The sequence below is a fragment of the Argopecten irradians genome, chromosome 8, assembly GCF_041381155.1.
Source record: "Argopecten irradians isolate NY chromosome 8, Ai_NY, whole genome shotgun sequence".
Taxonomy (NCBI): domain Eukaryota; kingdom Metazoa; phylum Mollusca; class Bivalvia; order Pectinida; family Pectinidae; genus Argopecten; species Argopecten irradians.
The window spans coordinates 37,845,345-37,864,343 of NC_091141.1; the positions used below are offsets into that span (position 1 = coordinate 37,845,345).

General features: G+C 34.2%; 2 protein-coding genes across 2 annotated transcripts in view; one reads left to right on the top strand and one right to left on the bottom strand.

Moving 5' to 3' along the window:
- Positions 1-298: 298 nt before the first annotated feature.
- LOC138330286 (2-amino-3-ketobutyrate coenzyme A ligase, mitochondrial-like) lies at positions 299-11,550 on the bottom strand. The gene is made up of 12 exons (XM_069277782.1): positions 11,421-11,550; positions 8,223-8,434; positions 7,340-7,429; positions 6,892-7,111; positions 5,312-5,408; positions 4,657-4,743; positions 4,195-4,277; positions 3,654-3,763; positions 2,544-2,645; positions 2,100-2,178; positions 1,567-1,614; positions 299-1,079 (listed from the first exon to the last, which is right to left on the bottom strand). The coding sequence occupies exons 1-12, from the start codon at positions 11,470-11,472 to the stop codon at positions 970-972; spliced, it is 1,290 nt and encodes a 429-aa protein (XP_069133883.1). The 5' UTR covers positions 11,473-11,550; the 3' UTR covers positions 299-969.
- A 1,967-nt stretch (positions 11,551-13,517) lies between these two features.
- The window catches only part of LOC138329884 (condensin-2 complex subunit D3-L-like), a 41,694-nt gene continuing 36,212 nt past the window's right edge, over positions 13,518-18,999 (top strand). Inside the window, exons 1-4 of the mRNA XM_069277173.1 lie at positions 13,518-13,617; positions 15,123-15,287; positions 16,598-16,683; positions 18,331-18,406. Of these exons, the coding sequence (XP_069133274.1) occupies positions 13,554-13,617; positions 15,123-15,287; positions 16,598-16,683; positions 18,331-18,406 (391 nt within the window). The 5' untranslated portion in view covers positions 13,518-13,553. The remainder of the gene's footprint in view (positions 13,618-15,122; positions 15,288-16,597; positions 16,684-18,330; positions 18,407-18,999) is intronic.

The window sequence follows — 18,999 nt, forward strand, 5'->3', positions numbered from 1 at the left end:
TTGCATCCCGATAAAAATCCGTGGCACTATATTCTATATGAAATGAAGTATTGATTGCGCATGCACCAAAGGCGAAATAAATTATTTCATTTTATTTTTTGTGTTAATTAGGCGTATAAATACACGATTCAACACCAATTATTGTTCAAATGATGAATATCATTTATGCTCTGTCGGCGGTTGAGCATCTTTAACTAGCATATTAAAATATGTCGTAGTTTCAAGACCACAAGTGAGTTTTCATTATGCATTATGTTAATTAATAATCATTTTGCTTATATGAAAACAAAATACTGCATCCAATAGAAATATATTTATTCATTTCTTCAACAAATAACATTACCAGTGCTTCAATGCAAATTTGTAATGCAACTAGTAAACAATATAATAAGCAGGGTTAGATTATTCCTACAATATAATGCAGGTAAAATTGATGCCAGCTTAAACTTCCAAGAACACCATTTTATTGATCATGATCAGGTTCCCATGTTAGTATTTATCCGAACACATATTTAAAGACAGTGAAATTCTATTTGAAAAATATCTAAATGAATTTTAGAGATCATACAATAAAGATAATTGGATCTCTTCATTTAAAAGTAATAGACCATTATTCGAGACAATATCATAATAGTCTTGCAGTGTCTTGAAATGAGCATAAAAGCATGAGCATAGCAACCGAGACATATATCAGTATTTACAACCAAATGACGCAAAAACAATAATAAATGTATCAAGTGAATGTCAATTGACAAATAATGTATGCGTCAATACATTCTTAATTGGGAAAAAAACAATATTGTTTACAAATCATTAACAAGAAAACTTAAAATAGAAGACAGTGTTTGGTCGTTGTATATAGACTGTATTTGGTATGGATTCTTCTGTAATCTGTACATATTAGTGTATACATCGTGCATATTTAAGTTTTGACAATATTCAACAGTCCCGTTACCATAGCAACAATCACTAACTGACCACATTCAGTTGTCTACCAATAGCTATAAACGCATCAATTGCTCTGTCAACTTCCTCTTGTGAGTGCGCAGCCGACAGTTGGACACGGATCCGAGCTTTTCCTGAAACACAGCATCATATTTGTGTATTCAAATAATATCACACACGATACAATTTGTTCCGTGTCTTCAGATAAAAGAAAACTACGTATTTAGTTTATTTGGAAGTGGGCAAGACTTTCAAAGAAGAATGAAATCAAAAACAATTCTAATAATTTGTTTCTTGATTTTACATTCAAATGATTTTTTTAACTAAGGTGGATAGGATAAAATGTTTAACTGAAAGCAAAAAAAATCTAAATTTCAAAATCAACAAAACAGATAAATATGATTATCGTTTCAGTGAAACAATGACGGTTTATAGTTTCTGCTTCATGGAACGGAGAGGTTGATACGAAAGATGGAATATTTTATCGGTGATTTCTTAAACACAGCGGAAATGTATTCGATATTTATTTATATTTTAGACTCAGATTCCTGTAATGATAGACAATGTGAATTTATCATAAAAGATATTTTGATAATTGAAATAAACAAATTAATACTTTACCTTTAGGCACAACTGGGAAACTGAACCCGATCACATATATCCCTCTCTCTGGAAAAGAAAATATACACATTAGTATAGACAAATAAGTCAATCTCTCAGGACACTTCCCTTTCATGGTACAGAATTTTATGACAGTAATTTATTTCCATGGATAGGCTTGATTTTCAGTCATATTACAGAAGTATCTCCCTTGCAGAAAGGTATTGATTGTGATGTCATTATTTTGTAAACGAAAATTGCAATATGGAGACGATATTTTATTACATAAAGATAACATTACCAAAGCTTTAGTTGTGATATTTATTGCAATACACAGTGACTTTGTGTTTTTTATTTCTTGTACACATTTCCTTCTTTCTGACAATTTGATGCAGACGACAAAAAGAGATGACGTTGATCATGGAGCCAGTGTAACTGCTGCTTGGAAACATACGCTTGAAAAATATGTGCAGTTGACTTTCCTAGAGATTAAATACAATATTAAATACTAAATAAAGTTGTATTACAAAATTGATACCAAATGTCCCACTTACCCAACATCTGGTCGGCGAACTCGCTTGCTAACCTTGCATCGCCAAGCATGACGGGACAGATAGGATGGGCTGGGTCTCCCTGGCAACGAATCATAATAAATTGGCGGAAATGAATCAGGCGTTGTCGTTATTTTGGAAATAAATCAAAAAGGAAAGGCAAAGAAAAGACTTGAAATCAAATGAGAATATATTAATGGCTCTCATTGAGCAAATAGAAAACAACGTTATATTTCATTACATGGAACCATGAAAACTGACATCATTTCCGTGCAATATATTAAAACGTAATCTGGTAATCTAGTTTTAATCTATTTAGTTTTTTAGAAAAACTACATTTGAATAAATAAAAGAATGGTTAGTAGCACTACAAGTGACAAAGAGTCCTTTATTTTATAACAGTTCTTGCAGCAAATTATTTTTTTTTGTGGAAATTCACTGACTTACCCCAACGGTAAAGCCGGCGTCCGCCATCCTGGTTCTGAACCGTTTAGTGTTGGATTGTACTTTCTTATTGAGGTCGTCGTTTGCAATTATCAGATCAAGCGCCTACGCAGGAAAGGGAATAAGTAAATCACCAGCTTTTCAACATGCAAATATGTTGTAAAAATTGCAGAAATGTTGATGTCACAATATCTAACTAGAGAATGCCTGATCTCAATCGAATATTTGCCTTAGAACGGGTATAATTAGTGTTTAATGGCAAAATGAAAACTTCTCATTAGCCAAACCTAATAATGGACTCAAAGCTAATAGCAACACACATACAGTAGGAACTCCATAGGGGACAAGCATACCCAACAAACTCAGAAAAGAAACGCATCCTTATATATGAAAGACACTATTATATAAATGTCTTATTCAGTTCAGTGAATGTAAAGGCGGTGAAATGTACGACAAATATTTTGCGATATAACTGTCATTGCATCGGAATGGGCAATACATTTTAGGTTAACAATGATATTGAAGACAAGAGTAGGTAAGATGGTATATAACAAAAAAAGACAGTGACTTATCAAAATTGTCAACAACCCAAGAAGCATTCTAATGACTTATTAAAATTGCCAATCACTCAAGGAACATTTTAGTGACTTATTCAATTAAAAATTTTCAACCACCCAAGAAACATTTTTTGTTTGTTTGTTTGATTAATTAACGTCCTATTAACAGCTATGGTCATGTAAGGACGGCCTCCCATGTATGCGGTGTGTTGCCGTGTATGTTGTACGAGGTGCGTTTTTTGGGAGACTGTGGTATATTCATGTTGTGTCTTCTAATAATAATAAATTGTCAACCACCAGAAACATTCCTTATTGCTCTTCCTATACCATGAACGAATAACCATATATGAAACACACCGTTATATATTTAATAGAAACGAGAAAAAATGTGATTTATTAACATTGTTATCATCTGTATTTCATCCAATCCAACAGGAATTACAGGAATAGATCTACATTTAAAAGAATATTGACAAACAGACAAAGTTTGTGTATGCTGTTTTCTTAATTGTTCAACGAAGGTGTTTCAAATGTATAATGTCACTAATCGTCTTACCTTACTGGCGCATGCAACGACAGTTGGTGGTAAAGCGTTAGAAAATAGGTACGGCCTTGACCTCTGACGTAATAAGGTGACAAGTTGCTGCGGACCTGTCGTATAACCTCCTGAAATAAACAATTGGAACATACAGTTAATTACTCAAATTAACACATGGGCCATGTTTTTTTTCTGATATATAATGATATCTGAGACAAAAGAGCTCACTATCAAATGTAGAATTTCATATGCATTGTCCAGTTTAGATGGAAAAAACGTAAACACATAATTATGTAGATGTTTATGAAGCTATATTGCAATTTGTCAGTTTATTTAGAAAATATTTTATTCACATTAATTTCACAAAAATGATTATACGAACGCAAGTAAACAACTTCCCAGTGCAGAAACATACATACACATACATTGTAAATAAGCATGGCATTTGCACGTCACTCAGTCTGAAATCCCTATTTATCCCTGCTGCCATATTTGAACTATTCTACTTCTGAGAACGGATCAGCTCGTTATGATAATACAGGGGTGTTAACCAACTAACCTGCAGCTCCTCCTAAAGCTTTCCCTAACGTGGAGTTGATGATGTCCGAACAACCCTCCATTCCAAAGTACTCCTCTGTCCCCCTGTCGACCATAATTATTATATTACCACATGTGTAGATGTAATTTGTGTTCTGTCAAATCGTGATATTTCATAAACCAGATTGGCCATTTTGAATAATTAACTATAGTATTATTTTATTTTTGTTTTATATATGGAAACGTTTTGGCAAAATAATATATAATGAAGAACGAAACCTGCTAAAAAGAAAACGTGACTTTCAAGTAAAAATTCATCAACTTCATTTGATGCAATTTACGATACAAGTCACCTCTGCAAAATCAACACTTGTCTATAATGGACATTTTTGCCGTTCGTTTGGTATCCTTTATAAACAGGTTTTACTGTAATGTTTGTTTAACGTCATTGTACCGTTTAACCAAAATATGCAGTTTAACTTACCTCCCCGTTGGTCCAAAAAACCCTGTACCATGACACTCATCAATAAACACCATCGCGTTATGTTTGTTAGCTAAGTCAACTATTTCTCTGCAAAAAAAAATGAAGGTAATTATCAGTTATAACATGTTTTATATTTCAAAATTAATTATTTCTAAACTTCCATTCGGTTAGGGTGAAAAAATCAGGATAAAAATCTAATTCTCTGAAAACAAGAAAGTTAAGTTTATTATAACTTGTAACATGTCTTATTTTTAAGTGCATCATTGTGATTAAAGTTTTTCTCCAGAAATAACAATTTCCAGAATGTTTGTGTCCCGGTGAAGTTAGAAATGTCCTTCTTGTTTTATGTATGATACCCATCCGTACAGCGGGTTACTCTTGCGAGGTTTTTTTTCGATTTTGAATAAAACAGAGAAAATGATATTGAAGTGGTTTTAAAATTTTGCGATAAGACAATAAGTGCATATATGTATACATTTTAAATATTTCTTAATATTCCGTGGGTCAAAATTTCAACGATCTGGGCTATGAAACGCGAAATCACGAAAAATTGTTTACCTCGAAAATTGCTAGCTATAGTGTATTCCAAGTTGCTCTACTCAAACATAAAATTTAGTGAATATGGTTCCTAACTGTCCATCCCTTTCTTACTCACGGTAATGGGGTAACGTTTCCGTCCATACTGAACACACCGTCTGTCACCACAAGTTTCATCCGACAGGAGCTGGCGTCCTTTAGTTGTGCTTCAAGGTCTGACAATGGAAATGTTTATCATCCATCAATCCTGGTCATATTCTCAGTGAATCAAACGTACAGCTGCACCAATAGTTCAAGTACCTTCACTTAATTTTGAATAAATTATTTGTTTTGACGAATAATTTCACTGTCAAACATTTTCAAGATAGCAACGTTCTTCATATCTGTAAAACTAGTAAATCATGGTCGTCCCCTTTGACTCATGAATACAAAAGATTTTGTCATTTTGTGAACAAATAATTTTTTTTTCTTGAAAGGGTTTGAAATTAAAGGACATATGACATCTCTTTGACGAACGCTATTTTGTATGTAACAATTTCCTAGAACTGTCGTCATATACTGTATTAAGTGTGGTAATCCTGGTATGCTACAAGGTTCAGCATTGTCTGCTTAACTGTTTAAAAGACGAATTGTAAGGGAGATCCTGCATTATTTGTACAGAGTTAATATCAAAGTCACGCCAGCCTCAGTATACTAGATTGCTCGTTGGCCTGTGATGCAATTTTATTGATATGGTCTCAACACTCATTTACATGTGACCAAAATTAAGGGCGATTTCCAAATATGATCCCAATTAATTTCAGTTCTGACCTCATGCTCATGTAAACTTTTAGCATTTGGGTTTTTAGTGACTATTGTCCAGTTATGTGACTAGGCATAAAACACCTGTTTAAAATCTGGAATTATTCATTTCGAACTCAAAAAGGGTATATTTTATGTAACCGGTCGTCAAAAATAGGACGGTAAAATAGAGTGAACAAAACTTGGGTTAGAAATCAGGTAGATATTTTATATTGTTTCATAAATAAAATTTGAAATTAGGCCCTGGTATCTGGAACTCCTCGACGAATAAATATCCTGGATAGCGGTAATACCCGATGAGTTCAGGATGCACCCTTACCCATGAAATTTAAAAACGTACAAAAATGAAATACTACGTTACCATTAGCTGCAATATTGTAGCTCAAAAGACTTTTAGACCGATAATGGTGTCATCTTTAGAGATACAATCGGTGCCTATTACTGCTAATGGGACAAAGAAATGCTTGTGTAAACCATTATTAAAACGTCTGTATGCATTTTATCTTACTTGTTTGATATCACTTACCCACTAGGCAATAAAACTGAACCGTATGAAATATCAAATTCACAGCGAGACATTGTTTTTTTCACATATAAATATGATGGTCTTTTCGAAGGAAAACTATACGGCAAGTCTACAAAATATGAATTTGACGTCTTATGAGTGGTAAAGTAGATATTAAGAATGGTTGTTATGTTTCTTTTGGACAAAAATAATATATAAATGCATGTATATGTTTAAAATAATTGGAAACCTACAAAAATGTATAGAAAATTGTGCCGTGTGATTTTCGGAGGCAGTGCTCCACTACGACACATAGGGACCAATTCGTACCCGGCTGAAAGGTACAGTAGGCCGGGTACGTATATTCGTTCAACGTTACCATGGCAACGTACCTGACATGTCTCTGTGTTTGTACCTCATCCTCTTTGCTTTACACAGACGAATTCCATCAATAATAGAAGCATGGTTCAGCTCGTCTGATATAACCGCATCTTCCGGACCTAATAAAACCTCAAATATTCCCGCGTTAGCGTCAAAGCAGCTGGCATATAAAATGGCGTCCTCCCGCCCATGGAAACGGGCAATCTTGTTTTCTAACTCTTTGTGAAGGTCCTGTTGATTTGAAGACAAAGAATTAGTACATTTAGCATAAAAAATATTAGGTTTTTGGTTATAAAGTAAATAATAAATAAAATTTTATATAGCACTTTGAAATCATTTAAGAAATGATGATTTTATATAGCACTTTGATATCATTTAAGAAATGATGATACGATCGATATATCTGTATTAACAGTAAGATAGTAACTTTTAGGACTCTATGAATTTATTAAAACTTACGATGGTTCCACAAATGAAGCGAGACGAGCTAACACCTGAACCGTGAGTCTCTAGTGCTCTCTTACCAGCCTCTATCACTTCCGGGTGACTCTGTACGCCGAAAAAAATATATAAATTAACACTTTTTTTTTATTGATAACGATTCACTGCATTGACATAAATATTCTTAGAGCATTTCCTGAGTTGTTTGTGGGGGAAAACATTACCAAATTTAATTTGAAATATACATTGTTCTATGATGAGATAACTTAAAACGGGATAGTTTTTTGGAGACGCCATCTACCGCTGATTTTCATATTGATATGTATGTTAGATAAATATCATCTACGATACTTCAGGGATTACTATGAGATAGTCCTGGGGTGGATATAACGTCAGTGGTAGTAACCCCTGGAGTATCGAGGATAGATTAATATATAATCGGTTGAAAATACGCTTTTGTAACTTACTGTAAATGTATTCAATACAGGATAAATCAAAATATGATATGCTGACATGTATGAGTCTATTACTCAATCGAACCCCCCTCTACCCCCCCCCCTTTTTTTCCACTTTAAAACAAGGCTACATCCGGCACTTTCAGAACAAAATTCTGGACAAATTTGTTATTGAGCAAAAATTTTGCTTGTCGGGACCACGAAATAACTTCGTATTAAAAGATAATCGTTGTAAGTAAATTCGTTATACGTTTCTCAAAGAAGTATTTGTATATACATATATATATTTAAATCAAGAGGAGCCTAAACCAGGGTCTGATTTTACTTCGTAATAAGCAAAAATTCGTATCAAATAGATTCGTCTTAAGAAGGTTTTACTGTACAAGAAAAACTTTCTATAATAATGCGTTATATCAACCTGCTACAAATTTTTTGACTCCACTTACAGACAACCCAAGATAGTTATTGGCACAAAAGTTAAGAAGGTTTGACCCCTGACCCTCCACTCGGATTGATGGTGCTTGTTTGGTTAGGATAACTCGTTCGGTCTTCCAAGTCCCTGCTTCTCGGATACCCTCTAATTCTTTGTCCAGAATATCCCGAGCCTCCGCAACGGCAGCAGTTCCTACGCCGCGTGCCTGGTTGAAACATTTCAAACCTGTAAATAAAAATGTTTTCTTTATGAGTATTGAAATCAAACGAATTGCACAGCAGTGTGTTTTATTTCAATGTATATCCTGCTGCATACACGTTTTATAGAAATACATTATAGGGACTGAGTTCGGCCAGGTCACCCTACAAAAACCTGCACGGTGCGGACAACGCACCAAGCGAAGAGCGGCAATACCTCATGCAAAGATTTTAGCTGTGACGAAAAAACCGGAGTTCTGAAAAAAATTGACTATATGTTTAAGTTCCGCTATAGTGCGCCAATTTTATACATTTACCCACTGAAGGACGGTCAGTGTCTGCAACTTCTGCGGTTTGGCATCAAATAGTTGATACTACCTTAACATAAAAAAATACTAAAATGTAGCGCCATCATCTGGCATATGAAGTGGGACTACATAGGCTTGTGAAAGACTATCATGTTTTCCACTGTTTTGGGGAATTGTGCTCGTGGCTTTGAATTTGATAAAATGTTCGACAAAGTTAAGGTTTGAAAAAAATAGCAAAATGGATTGGCCAACTTAGTTCATCCATTGAAAGTTTAATTTGGTAATATTTATGCTTGTGCAATGAGTTATGTTTTTTCGATTTTGTGTTTTGTGAGACTATAGTATGTTCGTGAAATAATGCTGGAAAAAATTCCATTTTATTTTATCAATTATGGACCATTGCTGAGGTCCATGTGGTACAAGAAGAACGATGGTCATAGGACGTCACCTTAGAAGAACTCAATTCTTGGATAAAGACGTTACAGAAGAAAGATGAATTATCGAATCCCATGTGACCACATATATATTGTAAGCCAGTGAGAATAGTGGAATATCAGCGTAAATCTAATATAGTGCTATCATTGAAGCAAATTGTTAAAGACACCCGAACCATCCAATCAAGCCTTACATTATATTGTTAACAACAGGCAAATCACAGGGATATGAGAATTAGATAAAGATTATATATAATATTATTCGAACCTACCATAATATCCACAGACTATCTTAGACGTTTCCAGGGTCTAAATCAAAGCCCCGAGTAATAAGTGTTATCCTGGCGAGTTTTCTGCCCTTCCTCTGTTAGAGACTATGTAGAATATGATTTTTCCGGTTTTTTGTTTTTGTTTTTTTTAATATAGATCCCCATAAAACGTCTTAAAATGTCTATGGACACTCTGGTAGGTTCAAATATGTAAAATTTGTAACTCATATCCCTGTACTAGAAAAAAAACGGGGGTGGGGGGGGGTATTAAAAAAAATCGGGATATTTACTATATAATCTCTGTTTTATAGTAAATGTCCCGATTTTTTAAATATTTTTTCAAATCTCGTATTTTCTGAAAAAAAATCACATGATTGTCATATATATTCATCAGTCCATCCACCAAATACAAAAGAAAAAAAATGTATGACAACATCCATTTTCATTGAGTTAGCCCCCTGTGCCACATCACCGTGTAACCAGTCTATATTTTAAACAGGGACACCCTATATAATAGTTCAATGGGGGAATGACCACCAATCTCTGCAGTATTAAAAATATCACTAAAATGTGGCTTAGTCTCTGCGATATGTGACATGTCCAGTGTTTCAAAGTTTCAAACTAGGGGAAGATAATCTAATATTAGAATTCTGCTGAGAAAATCTTTTGTTGATCAGTCTAAGTTCAAGGGTTGGGGCAAATTTAATTCATGTTTTATGCTTCAGCTAAATTATAATGGGTCATTCGGTGCAGATCAAAGATACTCGATTTTTCACACCGAACTTAGATCTAAATAATGTACACAGATCTACATTGTATCATTTATAAATACATTGTAGCACAGGAATGTGGGAAAAATAAAGTATCCCAATATTTACATATTTTCGTTAATTATTGCCGCTATTGAATATAGCTAGATTTTCGAGGATCTGAAATAAGGAAATGTTACAATCCTGTTTACGATGAAAGTTAAGTCAGATCCCAAAATAATCTTGATTTTATTTCAATTTATTGTATATGCTCAGGACACAAATAGCCATATACACCTAACGTAGATCTGTCTTAATACCTTATTACTACGCCCCTATACATGCACAGGGATCTGAGAATTAGTTACAGATTATATAATCATGGACCCATCAGAGTGCCCTAAGACCATTTTTAGACGTTTTAGAGCTCTAGATAAAACATAACGATAAAAATCATACTCTACACGGTGCTATGTAGAGTATGATTTTATCGGTTTTTTTATCTGGAGCTCTAAAACGTCTAAAATGGCCTTAGGGCACTCTGGTGGGCCCATGATTATATAATCTGTAACTAATTCTCAGATCCCTGTGTATACATGTACATGTACATATTGTCAAGTACAGATATAAGTAGAATATATATGTGGTCATGTGTACTAATCTCTGTTTCCTGGTATGACTTTGAAAATTTCAATTTTTCTTGTGTTTACAGACAGAAATGTATAATAAACAGAAAACACTATTTTGAAATAGAGTGTTTATAAAAACACAATCATAGGCCTACCAGTGTCGGTATATGTACACTATGTTTTAAAGCCACGCAGTCAAATATATAACAGATCGGCTGAACCAACCAACCGTGAATCGATATGTGGACGAAATGTGACAACATATTGACTGTTTTGCTGTGCATACGTATATTGATCAACATATGTCTATGACATAAACCTTTATTTACCTAATATTCTGCAGGTTATATTAAGATTTTCTATGAATAAATACAGATAAAATCTTTAAATGAAAAATAGTGTCTGGTTGTTGGCTACAAAGTGTGTGTTCACAAAACATGTGTGTAGATTCCACTGTGTATATTGATCGGTTGACTGCGCTGCAATACATTTTACATGGTTTGTGTCTACAGAATACCTGTAGTAATTCGATGATTTCTGTAATTTCCTCTGTGTGTCGTCTTCAAATTCCTTTACGTTTTTAATATATGTTTGGCAATGATCGTCCTAAGCAGAAAACACTTACCGTTTTTTGAAAGAAGAGGGCGAAATCTTATTAACTTCCCAATGCTTTCCATCGTGCCTCTTGTAGTTTTGGATGAAAGAACACACTGTAGGACCGTGTACTACGTTATATTCAGACGTCTCAATAGAAAATGTATTTTTATTGTGTATTACAAATGTAAAACGCGTAGCACAGGGCCTCGTTACTAATGATGAGATGTGTAATGTACGTAAATAGGCGTGACCTACAATGTATCTTAAATACATATCTCATCATTAGGAACGAGACCCTGTGATTGTACTGAGCATTTTTCTCTCATATTTAATAGCTTATTTAAAGAATGAGACTCCGCAGCAGTTATTAGCCTTAAATAAACTAAATTTCAGTTAACAAAATTAATAAATCAAAAGTCTTCACCTTTCTCTTAGCTGCATAGCAATTCTTGTTAAAATACTTTTGTCTAAAAAAAATGTCAAAAAAGCAAAGAAAGAAACAAATCCGTTGAAAATACCATAGTCCCAAGAACTAAGAAGACAAAGGTATTTCCTCGGGCTTTATTTTAGGGCCAAATAAAGCTATTCCTCAACTAATTGTTTAAAGATGCTGCACCGCCGACGGATCCTAAATGACAGTCATCATTTGAACAATAATTGGTGTTTGATCGTGTTAATATATGTCTAATTAACACAAAAAAATATAATTAAATAATTCATTTTGCCATTGGTACACGCGCAATCAGTTTTTCTTTCCATATAGGATATAGTGACATGGAATTTTTTCGGGATGCAATTAATTATTTTTTATATTTTCAACTTTAAGTAAAATTAGAAACTCAGACTTTGCAATGGTGGTAATGGTGTAAAGTAAGTAAGTAACTGAGTAACTTTTGTAACTGAAGAAAAATACTAAATCGTTTGCTCCTGGGATTTTTTTTTATAGATTGAAAAATCCATTTGTCATAAAATGTGGAGCAGGAATTTTTAAATAAATACATGTGTCCATCAGCGCCTGTGTTATAGCCAAATAAAGCTATTTCCAAGATTCTATTTTAGATCCAAAATCAGGAATTCGCCTTGGCTTTAGTGTAGACCCAATTATGTAGAGCTATTTCTCTAGTTTCTTTGTAAGAAATTAAAACTGGACTTCCACCGGAATCATTTCTAAAATTTCTATTTTTAAATCCAAAAGCTGGAGTTCGTCAGGGGTTTAGTTTAAGCCCAAATAAGTAGAGCTATTTTCAAGTTTTTATTATAAATATATATATATAACAACAAAAAAAAAAAAAAAAAAAATACGGGTCTGGTCTGGTCTGGATTTTTAGTTTATACCGGCAACTCTATGAACCCATTCCATATAGATTCAAAAGCAGGAGTTTGTCAGGGCTTTAGTTTAGGGCCAAGTAGAGTTTTAAAATTATTCCTCAAGTTTTTAATTTAGAATAAAAAAGAAAAACCTGTAAGAGTTCATTTAAGCATTAGTTTAGGGGCAAACTTTAATAGACTTACACGAGATTTATTAAAAGGCCAATTTAAAATAAAAATCCTTCGGAATACACTTTGATTGCTAAGTGTAAGCCTTTTTTCCTGTAAACACGTGAACCAAAAACTTATGTAAAATTATGTTTTTTAGGCTAACGATGTAACATAAACGTATATAAATTTGTTTTCATAATTTCTTCTATTGCTGTGTAGTAGCAAAAATAGGCAATGTTATGGTTACATTGCCAAAAAAATTGCCTTATGTATATGTTTCTGGTAGTAGATCAGATATGCCTACCATATTCTTTATTCTTTGGTACGGTTAATTCCTAACATTCATAGCACATGTACAACACTCTCTTTAAGTGTAACAGATATAGAGTATGTAACGTTAAGCTAAAAGGGCTAGTAGACCCCTGGCACCTGCCATAAATGTCCTTACTTAGTTATATACATGCATGTATTTTATCAAATGTGAATATCACAGATAGTGTCAATACTGTATTATATAAATTCATGAACTCGCTATTCTCGAGAAAGAAAACGTATTAGCTCCCCTGCAGTTTTGTTCATAAGAAATCGATCGTTTCGTTTCGTTTGTTTTCTTATGTAATTTTGTATTGACATATTAAACCGGAAGTCGGTAACTTAGCCGCGGCAAACTCAAGTTTGTAGAATGGCGGTTGTAGAAAGAACACTTGAAGTGCTTGGAAAATTGGAGCTTGATCGCTTACAAGAAGGTTTGACAACTTAAAAAGTGTTACAGTATATGTGTATTCTATTCTTAAGCATGATCCCATTGATTCAATATGCAAACCCTACGATTCCTTGCCTGGTATGTCGGCCGTTTTCGGTCGTACTTTTTTTGTAAACATCAACCAGATCCAGTGAAGAATTTTACCTTTCTCTTTTTAAAAATGATTAGGAAACTTTGGTATGGTGGTTTTCGATATATGTATGTATGTATGTGTATGGATGAATGACGAAATGTTTTTAATTGTAGGCTATACTATGACCCTGACTGTGCTATTTCCCGAAATGTTGAATTTTGAAAAGTTGTTGACAAAATAACACGAGTCCAGGGATAGAAACTAACACTAGGCCTAGTCCCTTAGTCCGAGACTAGTTAAAAATCTGAAGGACTAGTAAATTTTCTGTCTGTTAGTCCCGTGGACTACTTGTCTTTTCTATTTAATGTTTTGTATTGCTGTAAAAATATGCTAAAACTCATCTAAGGGCATCTAGGTTTTGAATTATTTTCAGGGGGAGACCCCAGCAGAAAGGGGGGGGGGGACGCCGACCCCCTTTTCACACCAACCCCCCTGGCAAATCGCCTTGCGATTCGCTGTTCGTCACTACAAGACTCACCTGAGGCCTTCAGGACTAGTAGCAATGCCACAGGACTAGTAGATTAAATTTTTACTAGTCCTTTGGACTAATACACTAAAAAAAATAGTTTCTATCCCTGGAGTCGGATTTCAGTAAATTACGACTTATTAACTATTTAGTCTTCATTTAGGAAACGATAGATTACGATTGTAAAGATAATATAAAAGAATATTTTATAGCATATGAGTGTGTATTTATTTACATGTATGTCATATCGAATAGATATTATTGACAGAATGTTAAAATCCTACCATAAAAAATTCAAACCCAAAAATATCTAAGATAAGTTTATTTCTAGATCAGGACTTCTTCTTCTTTATGGTTTTGCTATCTGTCTGTTCAATAGTGAAGATTATTAGCAGCTCGGCACAGTGACGTGGGGAGGGGGTTGTATAAAGTGCAATTTTTTTTCTCTCTGGTGCTGGAATAGATAAAAGTTGTGTGAATTATTCCTATACCAGACTCAGTTTTACAAATTCATGACAAATCATATGGGTAGAACAATTCATGTTGCATACAAGTTATCAATAAATTATTATATTATGCAATTTTGAAAGTAAATTGTCAGTTTGATAAATTCAACACTTATGTGATTTCGGTACCCAATAATTGCCGGATGGTCGGTCCAGACTGGATTTTAAAATAGGCGGTCCGAGTCAAATTTTGCCGGATATGTCTGTCGGACTGGCAGATTTTGCGATGTCTGCAATATTCATCTCACTGTACCATGAATGTTTCTGTCACTACCAGGTATCCTTATTCATTCTAATGTGTTCTTCATGTGCTACATGTCAAAACAAAATCAAACCAAAAAATATTTGTGATTTAATTATGACTTAAGTTACTTTAATTTCAGATTGGGTGAAATCCGCTTGGGATGGTTATTTCACGGACATTGACCCCATTGAAGCTGACCTACAGAATGATTTACACGATAACGATTACCACAAACAGACGTTACGTCTACTACAGAAAACTCTTGATGATTGGATAACCAGCAAAGGTCGAGACCAAGAGGAAGGCAAGTCACATAAATATATGATTTAAAGCTAATTACATATGCTGTAGACGGCCATGATATTCTTCATTGTATATTACAGAGTTATCTGCCCTTGTGGGTAAGTATTTGATTGTGTCGTCATGTGATTGCAAATAATGTTTTTCATGGAAAACGACATGAATGCCGCTCATAAAATATTGAAGTCGCAGTAGATACCTATCCACAAGGAAGGTAACTCTAAAATATTTAAATATGGAATCACCCAATTGTAAATTAAAGGTATGAAGGCTTGAACCCCAAGACCTCCAGGTGCTCTACCAATTAATCTGCCTGGTCAACGATGATGCGACGTAGTCAAATTCTGCTACAAGACCAACATCCAATTGTATGGAGCGGGTGCCTGTCAATAGATGCTGTATATTGGTAGTTTTTCAGCTGTGGCATTCATTGTCGTCGCCATCAAAACCAGTATGTTATGGAACTGTGGTTGACTAGTGTTTAAGGGTATTTGGAGTTAAAAACCATATAGAGTTGTTGCTAGATAACATAGATGATGAATTTTCTCTGGATGCTTTAGCTTTTCTCCACCTTTGACTGTCTAATCCAATAAAAATTCCAGAGCTTTAAATTTCGGACAAGGAAGTAATTCCAACCGTGTGGACAAAACAAAATTGTCAAATTTTCGAGGCGATCTGCCCCTTTATCAAGACATACAAAACGAACACGATTACATAATAGGATACGAACAGTAATGCGGGACAAAGTAGACAAATATAAAACTATATAGCACAATAGAGCTTTAAATTTCCAAACAATCATTTTGTGTTTTGCTAGTGTGCAAAATCTGTAGACCAGGCTTAGTCACTAGCTTGTAAATGGAGACCGCAAGGCCCGGCGAAAATCTTCGGTCCAAAAATCTAAATACCTATCTAATTTATAGCTGACATCAGGTTAATTTGTTTAAAATAAACACTGTTCAGAAATATATATAAATACACTGTTCAGAAATATATATAAATTCATCTTAACTGATGAATAATACATGTTTGTATTTTCGTTTTGAAACATAAAATTATGTAAAAAAAGCAAAAAATTGGTGGCCAGTTGGCCATCTGCAACACAAAATCTGTTCTATGGTACCGTTAAGTTTTAGTTTTTAGAGATCTTGGTTTTCCGGTCCTGCATTAAACTTGACTCTGACTATTTACTGACAGTTAATGCCACAGGAAAATACAAAATATTGTAAGATCATTATCATGTATATGAATATGACATTGGATTGAGCGATGTTGACATGGCAACGTGATGTTTATTTTGATTTTCTATTCCAGGATTCTGGACCGTCTTGGTGGAGAATGATATCCAGCTTAAGAACCTGATAGCATTATTTGGCTACCTTATCAACATCGGACAACCAGTAAGATATCATTCTTTAATTTGTGTTTTTCAGCAAAATGCTGTTTTTTTTTAATCTCTTTATCTAAACAGTTTTTTTAGGTCACCTGAGACGAAGTCTCATGGTGACCTATTTTAATTGCATTTTGTCCATCGTGGCTAAAGCAATTTCAATGAAATTTTGTACAAACCTTCTAAGGCATAAGACCAATCAAATTTGTGAATTATATGGCCCCCCCCCCCAGGGGGCTGTGGGAGGGGCCAAAATGGGTAAGATCGACTAAAATTTCAAAAATCTTTTTCTTTACTCACAGATGTGGTAGAATCAAATACTCTTCATAGATAGAAAGGTCTTAAATTCCTTTACGTAAATTGTGAATTATATGACCTTTTAGTCTCATGTTTCCCCCTGGGGAGGGGGTTAAGTTTACTATAATTTATATAGGGAAAACACATTTTTGAGTATTTTTTGGTCATTTGGAATAGGAAATAATTCAAATGTTGTCAGAATTATCAGTATAAGGTGGCCATTGAATCCTATTAACAAATTTTCCATCACTGACCCCCAGGGGCCTTAGGGGTGGGGTCAAATGGGGTCAAATAGGCTAAAACTTCAAAAATCTTCTTCTGAAATTCTAGAAATGGTAGAATCAAATACTTTTCATAGATTGAAAGGTCTTTACAATAATTGTGAATTATATGATCCTGGGGTCTCACGTTTCTCCCTGGGGAGGGGGGTTAGTTTACTATAGTTTATATAGGGAAAGCACATTTATAAACATATTTTGCTCAATTTTCAGCGTAAACTAGTCAAACTTGGTTAGAAGTCTAGGATAGCATTTAAACATCATATGCATATTGGTCCTGGCTGACCCCTGTGGGCAGAGGAGCGGGGCCAAAAGGGGTCAAATAGGCTAAAACTTCCAAAATCTTCTTCTAAAATTCTGAAATTGGTAGAATCAAATACTCTTTTTAGATGGAAGGTCTTCAGGTGTTTTATAAAATTGTGAATTATATCACCCTGGGTCTCAGTTACCCCCTGGGGAGGGGTCAAAATTTCTTAAGTTTATATTGGAAGAACACATTTATGAACATTTTTTGCTCAATTTTCATAGGAAATGAGTCAAACTTGATTAGAGTTAATAATTAGCCTGAGATATAGAAGTTTGATATCCATATCAGTCCTTGCTGACTCCCTGGGGGACCAGAGGGGTGGGACAAAACAGGGTCAAAATGACTAAAATTTCAAAAAAAATTCAGAGTTCACAAGTTTGATGGAAGCAAATACTCTTCATAGATTAAAAAGTCGAATTTATAAAATCATTGACAGACATCAAGGGTCAGTATATAGTGTTTATGTCTTTGTTTCATTCGATATCTGTACTCTGATGACCCTAAATGACCTTAGTTTTCGATGGGCCGAAAAACTCAAACAAACTCAGATGACCGTTAAGGCCCATGGGCCTCTTGTTTGCAAAAAGTTTATTTACCTTATAGAGTCTAACTACCTGAAAGTGAAACTATGGTTAAAAAATTGTTATTGGTGTGATTAAAGGAGGGTTTTCTTGTGATCAATTATTTGTACATTTATATTCATTTATATTTATAACAGAAGCTTTAGGTAGTTGTATATCACTTTATATGCTTTTTTTCTCTCTCTATTTTACAGAAAACTGCAGAGAGCATTAAAAAGGAATCTGCAATTCTATCTTGTTCATGCTACCTGAAATTGTTATCTCTGCCTGGTAAGTTTTGTTACATGTTAAACGGCCTGGTAAGTTTTGTTACATGTTAAACTGCCTGGTAAGTTTTGTTACATGTTAAACTGCCTGGTAAGTTTTGTTACATGTTAAACAGCCTGGTAAGTTTTGTTACATGTTAAACTACCTGGTAAGTTTTGTTATATGTTAAACTGCCTGGTAAGTTTTGTTACATGTTAAACGGCCTGGTAAGTTTTGTTACATGTTAAACTACCTGGTAAGTTTTGTTACATGTTAAACTACCTGGTAAGTTTTGTTACATGTTAAACTACCTGGTAAGTTTTGTTACATGTTAAACTACCTGGTAAGTTTTGGTACATGTTAATTAAAAACTGCCTGGTAAGTTTTTGTTACATGTTAAACTGCGTGGTAAGTTTTTGTTACATGTTAAACTGCTTGGTAAGTTTTGTACCATGTTAAACTACCTGGTAAGTTTTGTTACATGTTAACCTGCCTGGTAAGTTTTGTGACATGTTAAACTGCCTGGTAAGTTTTGTGACATGTTAACCTGCCTGGTAAGTTTTGTGACATGTTAAACTGCCTGGGAAGTTTTGTGACATGTTAAACTGCCTGGTAAG

Excerpts from the sequence above, each read along its gene's own strand:
- LOC138330286 (XM_069277782.1), bottom strand. The coding sequence starts at position 11,472 with ATGGAAAGCATTGGGAAGTTAATAAGATTTCGCCCTCTTCTTTCAAAA. Across the intron at positions 7,430-8,222 it reads ATAACTATCTTGGGTTGTCT|AGTCACCCGGAAGTGATAGA; the intron begins GTAAGTGGAGTC and ends TTCGGCGTACAG. Across the intron at positions 2,646-3,653 it reads TCGTTGCATGCGCCAGTAAG|GCGCTTGATCTGATAATTGC; the intron begins GTAAGACGATTA and ends TTTCCTGCGTAG.